General features: G+C 39.4%; 1 protein-coding gene across 2 annotated transcripts in view; it reads left to right on the top strand.

Moving 5' to 3' along the window:
- LOC145771739 (puratrophin-1-like) overlaps window positions 1-7546 on the top strand; it is a 44394-nt gene extending 36848 nt beyond the window's left edge. The window contains exons 11-23 of one of the 2 annotated variants that reach the window (XM_082583469.1): window positions 143-277; window positions 979-1113; window positions 1412-1884; window positions 2491-2566; window positions 2725-2898; window positions 3171-3330; window positions 3473-3654; window positions 3944-4078; window positions 4329-4515; window positions 4765-5172; window positions 5383-5477; window positions 6114-6172; window positions 6800-7546. In XM_082583469.1, the coding sequence (XP_082439595.1) occupies window positions 143-277; window positions 979-1113; window positions 1412-1884; window positions 2491-2566; window positions 2725-2898; window positions 3171-3330; window positions 3473-3654; window positions 3944-4078; window positions 4329-4515; window positions 4765-5172; window positions 5383-5477; window positions 6114-6140 (2187 nt within the window). In that variant the 3' untranslated portion in view covers window positions 6141-6172; window positions 6800-7546. The remainder of the gene's footprint in view (window positions 1-142; window positions 278-978; window positions 1114-1411; window positions 1885-2490; window positions 2567-2724; window positions 2899-3170; window positions 3331-3472; window positions 3655-3943; window positions 4079-4328; window positions 4516-4764; window positions 5173-5382; window positions 5478-6113; window positions 6173-6799) is intronic. The other variant, XM_082583470.1, reaches the window with a different exon arrangement.
- The last annotated feature ends 5273 nt before the right edge of the window (window positions 7547-12819 follow it).

The following is a 12819-nucleotide window of genomic DNA, read 5'->3' as shown; positions in this document are numbered from 1 at the left end:
TCTTCACCACAGCAGCACAGCTTGACACTTAGCATCTTTTCTTGACTTACTGAAAAATACTTCCGCTGCGTTAAAAGTACGAGTTTTAAAAACTGTTCTTATAAAATCAAGTGATGAGTGTCTGATTTGATTTATTCTTTAGGCTTATTCGTGGGCTTTGGACGGCATGAAGTTCGTTGCTATGTTGAACATGGAAGAATGTTTGACCTTAGAAGCTTGCCAACAAGCTATGGAATGCTTTGATGATTACATGATGAAGCATCCTCCAATAGAAGAGGTATGTCACATGTTAACATAATACAGCTCCATTTTTCCCATCGGAAAAACTGTCTTCCTTACCTCGTCCACTTATTCGAAATCTTCAACCATCAAGTATCAATCTGTAGCCTGTAGGACGCTTATTTTTTGATTAATTTCAGTTTACCAAGAATGCTTTAACGAACAAATGCATTGAAAACCTTTGTCAAAAGCAAATGGGTCGACGGGAGCTATGAATTTACTGTTTCTAGGTTAAATTCATTAGTTTCACCATGGCCACCTAAAGATACGGCCTGATTTGTCACGTTTTCTAACTTTGGGCGAACGTTTAAATAAATTTTTCTAAAAATTAGATTTTTACGCTTTCTTTATTCTTTTCCCCAGATGACACAATAGGCTTTAACATTCTCACATGTTGAAAAACAAAGAAAATTTGATTTCGAAGATTTTAGTCACACTGTTAATTTTCAATAACAGTCTGATTTTGCGTTTTTCAACTTACTTTTTCTCATTTGCTACTGCTTCCCCAAGGCAACAAAAAAGTTTTATGTCATTAGGAAACCGCAAAAAGTAAAAACATCTCAAAAAATGTCAGTCAAGCACTAGCAGTAGCTGTAATCAAAATCTGCAAAATGTGACAAATCAGGCCGCATCGCCAGGTGGCCATGGTTTCACTCAAAAATACATTTTTAATCGAATTTTTATAATTTAACTTTGCAGAAAAACTTTGCTGAGATTTTGAATTTAGCTAGTTGCCATGGCAACACCAAGTGCATGAGACAATGCGAGATTGCACAACAGAAGTGTCGGGAAACGCAACAACTTTTCACAAAACGAAGAGATCTCATAGCCAAGGTAAAAGCAACAAAAATTTTGCCACACTGAGAATGTCCCAAGTTTTTAAATTGTTGCGCTGAGTCTTTAGTTTGAAAGAAACTATATATTATGGAAGCTTTCTTGCATGATTATTTTTAGCTTCAAAGTTCATCAGTTCCCTTTAGTGATGCTTGTTTTGTGACGCTTCCTTAGTTTGCTTGTTTTTCAGGATTGTTAACGTTAGATTTATGCTTAAAAACATTTGTTTTAAGCAAAAACGATATTGTATTATATAAAGAGAGTATTTTATTGAGTAGCCTTGATGCAACATCTTCAGGTGAAAGATCGAATCCTGACCAACAGCAGCAAGAAGCGGCCCACTTCATTAAAAGCAAGAAGTCGAGATAAATCTGAGAGAAAATCATCTACTAGAAGTACAAGTCCAGACACGAATCCATCTTCCGCAAACGAAATTTCCTGTCCTAACGAAAGCAGGACCTTTTCTATGAGCAGTGATGGAAGTTTTGTGGAAACAATATCAAACCGATCTAGCCAGTCATCTGGATTTGATGAACTTAGCCAGCACACGATTTTGTCCTCAACTTCAAGCAATTTTACCGAAATGAGCGACTTGAACCTTTCTTCCAAATCAAACCAAAAACCTGCCCGAAAAATTCTAAAAAAATCCACCACCATGCCAAGCCATCAAATTGTAAGAACACTTAGTCACGTGCATTCGCAATCAGGCGTGACGCTTTCAATCGGATCTCCTGTCCCTTTACAAGACGAATTAAACACTCCCGGAAAATCGTAAGTGGTGTATATTACAAAACAGAATCACTAACCAATATTTCCTTGGATTTTACTTAGAACAAGCTTCTTGGTTTACGTAATATGATGCTGGTCAGCAGAAAGTTTTAGGCGTAGAGAGGATAAGATAATTTTAGAAGAACACTGAAAATGGTTTTATAGGATTTCGAAGGGAATGTTTTTGGTCAACTTGAAATTCTTCGCAAAAAAGTTTAATTTGAAACGAAGTCTTTTTGTCTGATAAGCCTGAATAATTGGCTACTATTTAATGGGCATTTCGTTTTTGTTTCAAATTTACGACAAATCGAAATTGCGTTGCTTTTGCAATGAACAATAAAGTCAGACGAAAAGATTTGCATCAGTCTGAATTAAAACGATTTATTTTTTACTTTAAAGTTTTAATTATCTAAAGCTTTACACTTTCTCTTTAGCTTTACCACATATAAAGTTTTTCAAGTATTTGTATTTTGAATTTCTTATATGTCAGGTCTAGCCCATCATCAATACGTCTGTTTACTTCTTCTGCACATAGCACTATTTTGGTGACATTAAAAACTTAGTAAAATGGTTTACTAGCTTGGTTTGAAATGTAGTTTTGATTTGCAGAAAAATTACTTTGATTGTTGAAGAACTGATTTCAACCGAGAGAGAATACGTTCGCTCGCTCAACTACGTTATCGAGGTACATTGCGAATAAAAGCATGTTTTTTTAAATCTCAGCTTCTCCAAATGTTTTGTAGAATGTAAAGTACAGTAATTTAGAGATGGTAAACGGAAATTTCTTTTTTTTTAGAAAAAAACTTAGGCCAGCGTTATACAAGGACGTTTTTATATTTCCAGAATTACTTTCCTGAGATGAAAAGGCTTGATATCCCTCAAGCATTGCGCTGTAAAGGAAATGTCATTTTCGGAAACATAGAAAAGATAGCAGAATTCCATTCTGGCTATTTTCTTAGAGATTTGGAAAAATGCGATGGAAACCCTCTCCTGGTGGCAAAAACTTTTCAAGCCCACGTAAGTTGCTTATTAAAAAGTTGTTTGATCATGTATTAACCTCAAGACAAAGTTCATGGCTTGAATTCAAAAGGATTGTAAAATTAAAATGTCGTGCAAATGAACGTTTTTTTGCAAAGCGTTTTTAACCTTAAAAGAATATTTTTTTATAGATTACTTTCATAATTGCAACAGAATGCGTAAAATATGCAATGATAATAATGAAAACAATACATTGCGCTTTGATTAGATGCCGGTGGTTAATTAATATGATTGTTTGTTTTTTTTTGCAGAAAGAAAACTTTGGTTTGTACGCCCTCTATAGCAAAAACAAGCCTCAGTCAGACAAATTATTGAAGGAACACGGCAATAAGTATTTCAAAACGAAACAACTTGCACTGGAGGACAAAATGGACCTTGCTTCGTATCTCCTTAAACCTGTGCAAAGGATGGGTAAGAAACGATTAAGAAATCAAAAAGCAGCGTTTTCAAAAATTTTTCTTCCCCTAAATTTTGAAAAAGTTTTTCTTGGGTATTTCTGTGTTCTCTTTTTTCACTTTGAGGATAAAAATTTAGTAAGAAGATCACCTTTTAGGAAAGTACGCTTTGCTGTTGCACGCCATGTCCAAGCGAGCTCTGCCTTCCGATGAACGAAGTCTTCGAGATGCGGAGGAACTGGTGAAGTTCCAGCTTCGGCACGGCAATGATCTTTTGACCATGGATTCCATCCAGGATTGCGACGTAAACTTGAAAGAGCAGGGGAATTTGTTACGTCAGGTAATCCCATTTGGAACTGTGGCATTTTGCCTTCATTTGACTCGTATCAAATGGAACTTGAAAGTAAAGTCATCTTTTTGCATTTTATAAAGCATGTCTCACTTTTTAACCATCATGCTCACTACTGTATATCAGATTATGTACGTATGTCACATTTAACATTTCAGAGATAAAAAGTTATCTTAATAATTAAAGATTTATCTAAGTCGGAAAGACATAACTTCCAGTCATTGATACCAATTTTGAACTTTGTGGCAAGAACAACACTCATATACCGCGATACTTATAGGAACAGTTCGTCATGTTTTCGGGTCGCAAGAAACTCATACGCCGAGTATTTCTCTTCGAAGATTTAATCTTGTTCAGTAAACCAGTCCATGTGCATGGTGGCCACGATGTCTATCAATACAAAGGGAGTTATAAGGTAAGTGTTGTTTTGTTCACCCATGACGCCAACTGTTTAACTTAAACCTTTTGTGAAAAACTCACCGGCTTGTTTACAATGACGTTCACAATTTGGTCATGGTATTCGCAAAAGTCAAGTAAAATCTCTGAGTGATATTTACACTGTGGGCTTCATACTTTATGTTTTGAATTAACGGTGTGTCATTTTTGATGACGTCATCACCGACAAGTTTTGACGACATGACTGGTGACATCCTTTCCTCTCGCAGACGACAGAGATCGGCATGACGGAAAACATCGGCGATTCCGGGTTTAAGTTTGAAGTTTGGTTTCGAAGGCGCCGCCCGCAGACGACGCAGGACAGATTTGTCTTGCAAAGCACCACCAGAGCTGTGAAGAGAGCGTGGGTGGAAGAGATCAGAAGCTTGCTATGGAAGCAAGCTCTCAAAAATAAAGGTAAGCCTGCCGCAATTGATGGACGTTGTTACTGCATATACAGTTATACACTGAGTTTTAATAGGCTTTGTCATTTTTTTTCTCTTTATTGTGTTAAGTAGTTACTTTCATTTCTGTAAAATTTCATTGCCAAAAGATCGCGTATCATGTTATGGGACAAGATAAAAGTTATTTAAACAAAGGTTTGTTATTTTAAACTTATCTTACTAATGTTCAATTTCTTTTCTAACCTATCAACTAATTTCCTAGATCACCGAAAACTGGAGATGTCGAGCATGGGTGTCGGAAGCAAACCACATTTGGATTTAGCGTTCTCTAACGAAAATCGGATCTTGGATCGAGCCGTCGCTGGCAGTCAGGCTTGCGACTCACACACGCTTGCTGATCGACTAGTCCATTCCCGATGCCGTTCGTCGATAGCGGTTTCAGCATTTGACCACGCCAATCAACAAACTAAGCGACCGCATTCCACCATCTCAACATCCTCCTCTGCGTCAAGTGTGGGATCAGGGAACAATCCATCCGGATCGATTGTATCTTCCTTAACTTTAGCATCTTGGCCACCAAAGGGTGATATGAGATCCCACAACGTTTCCGGCCCCCCCATGGCCTACTGTGATTTCCACGCCATAGCTGAAAACCTAAACGAAGACTGTGGTAAGTCGGTTATCCCAGCATTAATTATTTGATCATGTTGCAATGCAAAATTACCGTTAAAGAGACTGAATTAGATACAAAAGAAATTACTGTGTTCTAGCAATGCGCTTGCAAAGTTTGCCTCTGAAATCGGGCAGTAACTTTAGGTTTAATGAGTCAGCAATGCCTTCAGATTTAATGACTCAGCAATGAATGTATTTTTTCGTTTAGAAACTGGAAGTGAATCGTCATCTGTCTCTACGTCTCACAGCGAACATTCTAACGTCAGCAACAAGTCAACCGTGAACAGACAATACGTCACCGCGGTGAGTTGAGATATTTTACTCATGCTTGCATTTGAACTTGCCATTTTGAATGGGTTTTGAACTGTCTGGTCTTGCGTGTGAGAATTGCAAACTAACTTGCAAATCGGCTGTTATGGACATTGATTCTATGTCATACCAATGTTGATACAACGTGTAATAACGGATCCGATTTGCGGTTGGGAATGTTTTTTGTGGACCAATTAATTAACCCTGACTGTATGTGGCAATTTTTGTGTTGATTTGACATTAAATGACATCATATTGGCTTGACATGATGGCATTTATGGACGTGAAACAGCACGGGTTACCAGACGGCAAATCAACGTTTTTTTAACTTAAAAAAAACTGCTAATTTATCGTCTGGGTTGTTGCGTATTATTGGGAATGCAATCACATTGTTGTAATTGATGAAAGGGTAACACACAATTATTATTGCCGATATTGCATTTAAGCATCTTTAAAAATTAATTCTGCAACTCTAATTTCGGCACTGCTGTACCACTACACCTGTACACGTAAATGCAACATTTCACTTTGCACAATATGTCTTGGAGTGAAAAAGATCTCGCTTGTATTATGGCTCAACATTGAGCATTGCAATGACTGCATGTTTTCACAATCTAATTTCAATTGCAGCCTAACATTGAATTGCTGGTAACATGAAGTTTATTGAGAGATGTCAAAGGCGTGATTGTGTAAGTAGCTGTGTAATACTTAACTTTTTGCACGAAAACAGCATTTTGAACTTGAGAAAAGAGATTTTGAAAAAGTGACCTGTACAATTGTGTTGCGTTAATTTTTAGAAAGCGGTAAATGTTTGAGCAGCTGTTGGTCCAGATTAGGTTTGTTTCTGCTAAAGCATGCATGCAGCTTTATCCACTTTGTATTATATTTGGTTGATTTTTTCAAATAAGTTTACACAATAAAAACAAGCTAATTTAATAAAAAACAAGCTAATTCGGATAAAAATTAATGCTTCTCTAAATTCAATAAAACTTCCAAGAATTTGTTTGGAATCATTATCCATTTAGCAAACGCATAGTTGAGACGATGTAAAAATGACCATATGCCGCTATATTTTTTCTTAAAGTAAACTTGTAATTTAAAATTGAACTTAAAAGTTACGTAGCAGCAGTCTTATTTTTCTTAGGATGCATCGCTCATTTGGAAAACATGCAACATCTTAGCAACTGACAGATAGGCTATATCTTGTCTAATCTTGACTGTTCAACATAAGCGCGTATTATCAATATAAGCCTTGCTAGAATTTTATCCTTCATGTTTTCAATCAACTTTATTAAAATTATTATTTTTCGTTTCAGGTTTGAATGGAGATGGCGAACGTGTTTTCTTTTGGTGCTTTTGACTATTTTAAAGTATATTGTGTTACTACTGTTTGCAATTTATTGTATTTTCAAAACTGTTTTTTTTTTTTATAAATAACGTTTTTTTTGTTTTTTTTTTGCTTTCAAGTCGAGTATTCGCCGTATTGTTTCCTTTTTTCACCTCATTGTTTTACTGTGTCTTGATCACTGCTGTTTTGGTTTGCAAGATTTGTAATCTGTTTTGTGTTATGGGCGTCGAAGCGGCGCTGGAAAAGCTGATTTTGCAAACTGGACTTTTATTATTTATTTCTTGTTGACTTTTAACTTACTGTACGCAAGAAAAATGTACTTCCTTGCTTCAATTTTCTTTTAACGAATGTCGAACGTAGACACGCGTTAATTCCCTTTTTTGTTTACTGTGTTTTGTCTGAACAAACTCTATTTTTTATACTGGCCTACTGTAAGTAAAACTCCCATAATTTAACCAAATTTGTCATGTCAGTTTTAACTTTTAACGTGCTGGAAATAGGAAAGCCAACAGCAACCTCCTTCCAAATCAGGCTTTGTTCACCAACTTGGTGTATTATTGTGTAGAAGGGAATCAGCAAAACCGCAGATTTTCCATTGGTCGTGTCATCTGTTTTCTTTCAAATTGTGGTTTAATTTACGATTGTTTTTTCTTGTTTTGGGAAACGCAACGTACTGCCATAAATGATAACTTCGACAATAAATCAGTTAAACATGCTTCGTTGGCATTTGCAACACAGCCAACAAACGGGAAGTGGAGAGTGGGTCACATCTGCACTCTGGTTAAGTTGAAAACCGTGCAAACGCGAGTCTTACAAAATTGATGCGGTTTTTAACGAAAACCTTTCAAGAATATAATGTAATCAATCCCGGTTCATTTGGCGACGTCAAAAGCCAAGTTCTGATTTTAAAGCCAGTCACATCCAGTCAGTGATGTACGCGCATACAAAAAATATTGACGCCGTCAGCGTAAACGCAAACGTTCGAAAAACTATACGCCGTATGCGTCAACGTAACTTGTAAAAAAAGTTGTCAGCGTCAGCGCATACACTAGCGTAAACTCATTTTGTTTGCTAGGTGCCAAACACTCACACGGTATAAACCACTCGAAACAAACAAGTTTTATTTTGAATTTCCACGAAGAAACACAAGCATCTGAAAGTGTTCATCTGACATTTTGCTATGTTTTGGTTCCAATATGTCTTTGCCCATTGAAAACATTCTTTCAACTGCAGCGCTGGAAGGTATTGGCGTGTTGTAGCGAAAAAAACACATTAAAAAGTATGCGTTGACGCTATGCGCTAAAAAAGCGCGAAAACTTTACGGTGTAGCCTCAAGCGCAAACTATCCAAAAAAATGTGGCCGCAAGCGTTGGCGTAAACAAAAAGTCTACGCCGCAAGTATGCGGCGTAGAATTTGTGGCTTACACGTACATCTCTGCATCCAGTACATCAAGGATATCAGCTCAGTGACCGAGTGGTTATCGCCTTCGACTCCAGTGCTGATAGCTCTTGAGATCAATTCCAGGCCGCGTCATGCCGCTGACTTGAAAACCGATATCAACTGTGCTCTTTCTTGCATAACGCGTAAAGATAGTTGCACTTCGATTGGCTCGTGGTTTATTAGAAATTTGCTTGTTAAAGTGCCTACCCACTCAAACGGCCTGTGTTCAATACTCGGTGCTGTCACGGGAAGTCTAACATAACTCTGAAAAGGTTACATTAGCATTGCGCATAGATTGGCTTAGCGGTTAGTGGATTGGTGCCTCACTCAACCGGCCCGTGTTCAATTCTCGGTGCTGTCACGGGAAGTCTAACATAACTCTTAAGAGATTAGCATTGCGCATAGATTGGCTTAGCGGTTAGTGGAGTGGTGCCTCACTCAACCAGCCCGTGTTCAATTCTCGGTGCTGTCACGGGAAGTCTAACATAACTCTTAAGAGGTTACATTAGCATTGCGCATTGATTGGCTTAGCGGTTAGTGGAGTGGTGCCTCAATCAAACGGCCCGTGTTCAATACTCGGTGCTGTCACGGGAAGTCTAACATAACATAACTCTTAAGAGGTTGCATTAGCATTGCGCATAGATTGGCTTAGCGGTTAGTGAAGTGGTGCCTCAATCAAACGGCCCGTGTTCAATACTCGGTGCTGTCACGGGAAGTCTAACAGAACTCTTAAGAGGTTGCATTGCGCATAGATTGGCTTAGCGGTTAGTGCTGTCACGGTGCAAGTCTAACAGAACTCTTAAGAGGTTGCATTGCGCATAGATTGGCTTAGCGGTTAGTGGAGTGGTGCCTCACTCAACCAGCCCGTGTTCAATACTCGGTGTTGTCACGGGAAGTCTAACATAACTATCAAAAAGTTACATTAGTGTTACGGCCAATCTCTGTACAAATCAAACGTCATATAAAACCGTTCAAGTCTACTGAATATTACGTCATGGAAATTCCTAAAGCATGTGCCAAAATTGCACCATCGTTCATAAGACCTGTTTGGACCTGTTTGGGCCTGTTTAAACAGGAAATATTACATCAGCTTAAACACCTGTTGGAATGACTTCATAATTGTCTTTCATTTATTGCGTCACAGTACTGCATACGTGAATTTGAGATATTGCTATCTATTCTGGTCATTCGTAAAATGATTGTTTGAAAGTTGGCCGCACATTTAACTGTTGGCTTAGTGCTTGCTAGCTGGACAAAGGTTCCGTCTTTTATCCAAGTAATTTGTATTGTAGTGACAGTTTTTAGGTGTACGGCGTTGCACCAGTCATTTCGATAGCCTCGGGCTAATTTTACTGGAATACACTTTTGAATAGACGTTTCGAAAGTGTGTTTATTTTTGGGTCATTGCATGCAGACGAACGGATTTGGGAATCTTACGTTACAATTTTCCCACGAAGAGATTATGGTTTACCGCTGTGACCATAAAAAATAAAAGACGATTCTCTGGCTAGTGTTTGTACGGAAGCACAGGCAGCATAAAAAAATAAAAGACGATTCTCTGTCTAGTGTTTGGCACAGAAGCACTTAGAAGCAAAAAAATAAAAGACGAAGTTTGTAGTTGGTAGGCTAAGAAGCACTTAGAAGCAAAGAAATAATAAAAGAAGATCTTATTGGTTGGTAGTCTAAAGAAGTAAAGAAAAGTAAAGACATTTCTTCTCAGTTTGGTACAGAAGAAAAATAACTTTGACATTTATTGGCAAGAAAGAAGATTAAAGGCAATCCATCTGTGCTTGAAGATTCAAGTGGAAGAATCCAAGCAAGTTTTGTGGACGTTTGGACTTCACATACTCGTACAGCTACGGTATCGTGCATTTAAATTCTTTTTTGTATTTTTTACGGTCTTTGCAGTTAAGTTTTTTATAACTACTGTAATTTTGTGTGTTTGTGTAACTTAATTTTTTAATTGTTAAATTTAGCCCTAACATTTAATATGTCTACACTCGGTGGTGACAGGGACTCGACCGCCGTCGACTCGACTGAGTTTAAGCCTGATGATGTTCTTTGCGGTCGGGCAGGCCATTCTGGGGAGGGGCCCATTAACGATGAGGCTAAGTCAGTTCGAGAGGCCCGGCATCTTAGACGGGATATTTTGACTCAAATTGGGAAACTTTCTGTAGCCCTAGGTTCTTTGAGTGATAAGCAGGAACTGTTAATTTTTAGATCTAACTTATCTACTTTAGAAGAGGAATTACGGCATTTCCATGCTCTTTTGAGTAAAATTGTTAACTCTGCAATCTTGGCAGAACTTCGTGATAGGGTAGATCCCGAATTTAACTCGTTAAAAAATAACTTCGAACAAAAAGAAAGTGAATTGTCAGATAGGTTGGATGCTGACATACATCCTGAGGATAGCGCCTCAAATGTAAGCACTAGGATGTCTGAGAGCTCGTCACGGATAGTTGCACAAATTAACCTACAGTTAAGACGAGAGGAGCTCCAGATCCAAGCTGAGGCCGAAGCAAGAGCTGCTGAGGCCATCGCAAGAGCTGAAGCCATACGAGCTGAGGCTGCCGCACGAGCAGAGGCTGCCGCAAGAGCTGAGGCCATACGAGCTGAGGCCATACGAGCTGAGGCCATACGAGCTGAGGCTGCCGCGAGAGCTGAGGCCGACGCGAGAGCTGCTGAGGCCGAAGCGAGAGCTGCTGAGGCCGCCGCGAGAGCCGAAGCTAGAGCTGCTGAGTTCGCACTCAAAGACGCTCAGTTGAGGGCCGAACAACGTAAAGAGGTAGTTTTAGCTGAATATCGTTCTGAGTTGGGCTCCCGGCGTAGCTCTAGGAAGGGCTCTTCTAGGCATTCCAGAAGTGAACATCAATCACAGTTTAATTTACCTAACCTTTTCCACACGCCTGTTCAATCCGTAAGTGGACCTGTACAATCCACATGTTTTCCAGCTGTTTCAGGAGGTCTCGGGGCCGCGGTTAAGGATCTTCCGAAGGCTGTAGAGCCAAGGTCTGCAAATTACAACCGAACTCCTCCCCCAGAGCGTACAGGTCACGGGGCCGCCATTAGCAGTAATGCTTTGCCCCCTTCACAGTTTCCAGCGCCGCTAGTTTTTGATCGCCCAGCTACACGTAATTTGGGTGGTTGTGAGAGGCGTATCGTGTCTCCTGATTTTAACGTATGTGAGGATCGTGATCGGGCTGTGCATGTGACTGAGCCCACTCAGCCCATTAAGGGATATAGCTTGTCTTCTCCCGCTAAATCGAGTTCTCAACAGCAGGATTGCTTTTTTGAATACCAAAATAGTAGGACGTTCTTCGATAAGGCGGCCTTGATTGGTTACGATGGTAATAATATGCCATTTGTCTTCTTTAAAAATCGTGTTATGGCCTTGATGGCAGCTTCGCCCTTTAAGGGAACTCGTTTGACTTTGTTGCAAGCAGCTTGTGTTAGAACAGCTGCACAAACGATTGCTAATTTGGTTTCTGACACTCCTGGCTTGTCAGAGGAAGACAGGATAGAAATGTCGTTAGCTCGCTTGTCCCAACGTTTTGGGGTTCGTGGAGGTCTTTTCGCAGAACCAGAAATTAGAAAGTATCGCTATGGTAGCAAATTGACTTCTATCTCTTCCAGTGATTTGAAAGAGTTTAAAGATGAATTGTCGCAGTGTTTGCTTTACGCGAAAGCTTATGGTCAGCGTGATAAATTAGAAGGACGTTTTGTTTTGGATTTGGCTAAGCGACTCCCGTTTGACGCTAAGCAGCGTTATCTTGACTTTTTAGGTGATCAGTATGGTAGCACTGAGGAACCTACCTTTCAGAGTTTGTTTGATTTTGTAGTACGGGAGGAAACGCGCAAGTCGACTGATTTTAGCATTATGCTAATGGGCGATTCTGGTGAGTCGCAGCATTTTAAAAAGTTTGGCAAAGGAAAATTGCCTTCATGTCCGGTTAGGCAGACGTCGGTAAAACCCCATGATAATGTGATTTCAGGGAGTTCGCAGTACTCGACTGCTGTTGGCGCACCGCGCGGCGGTGTGGCCAGACATAGTGACATACCGGCGTGTTTTTGTTGTTCGTCACGTGGTCAAGTTGAATATCATTTTTTGTCTAATTGTAAAGAATTTTTGCGCTTGACACCTAAAGATCGGAGAGATGTCATTGTGAAAGCTGGCAAATGCTTGAATTGTTTGCGCCAGCATATGGTTAGAGACTGTAATCATGCAAATAACTGTCGTAAGTGTGGACCTACCAACGATAGGAAACACTATTTTCTTCTGCATGATTTTTATGTGACGTCACGTGATTCTCTGGATTCGGTCGATAAAGATGATGCTGGTGCCAGAGTTCCTGTCCGTAATGTTAAGATTGGAAATGTTAAAGCAGCCTTTAACCGCGTTACTGCTGCTCGTGTTTTGAATCCAATGACTGGCAAATCGAAGTTGGTGTATTGTCAGCATGATCCTGGTTCGCAGTTGACCTTTGTTTCGAGTGACTTGGTGTGCGAACTTGGTCTTAAACCGTATGATAAAGCGTCGTTTAAAATAG

The sequence above is a fragment of the Aplidium turbinatum genome, chromosome 6 (genome assembly GCF_918807975.1).
Source record: "Aplidium turbinatum chromosome 6, kaAplTurb1.1, whole genome shotgun sequence".
Classification (NCBI taxonomy): Eukaryota; Metazoa; Chordata; class Ascidiacea; order Aplousobranchia; family Polyclinidae; genus Aplidium; species Aplidium turbinatum.
The sequence above is the reverse complement of the archived record's forward strand: the minus strand, read 5'-3'. Positions and strand labels throughout refer to the sequence as shown.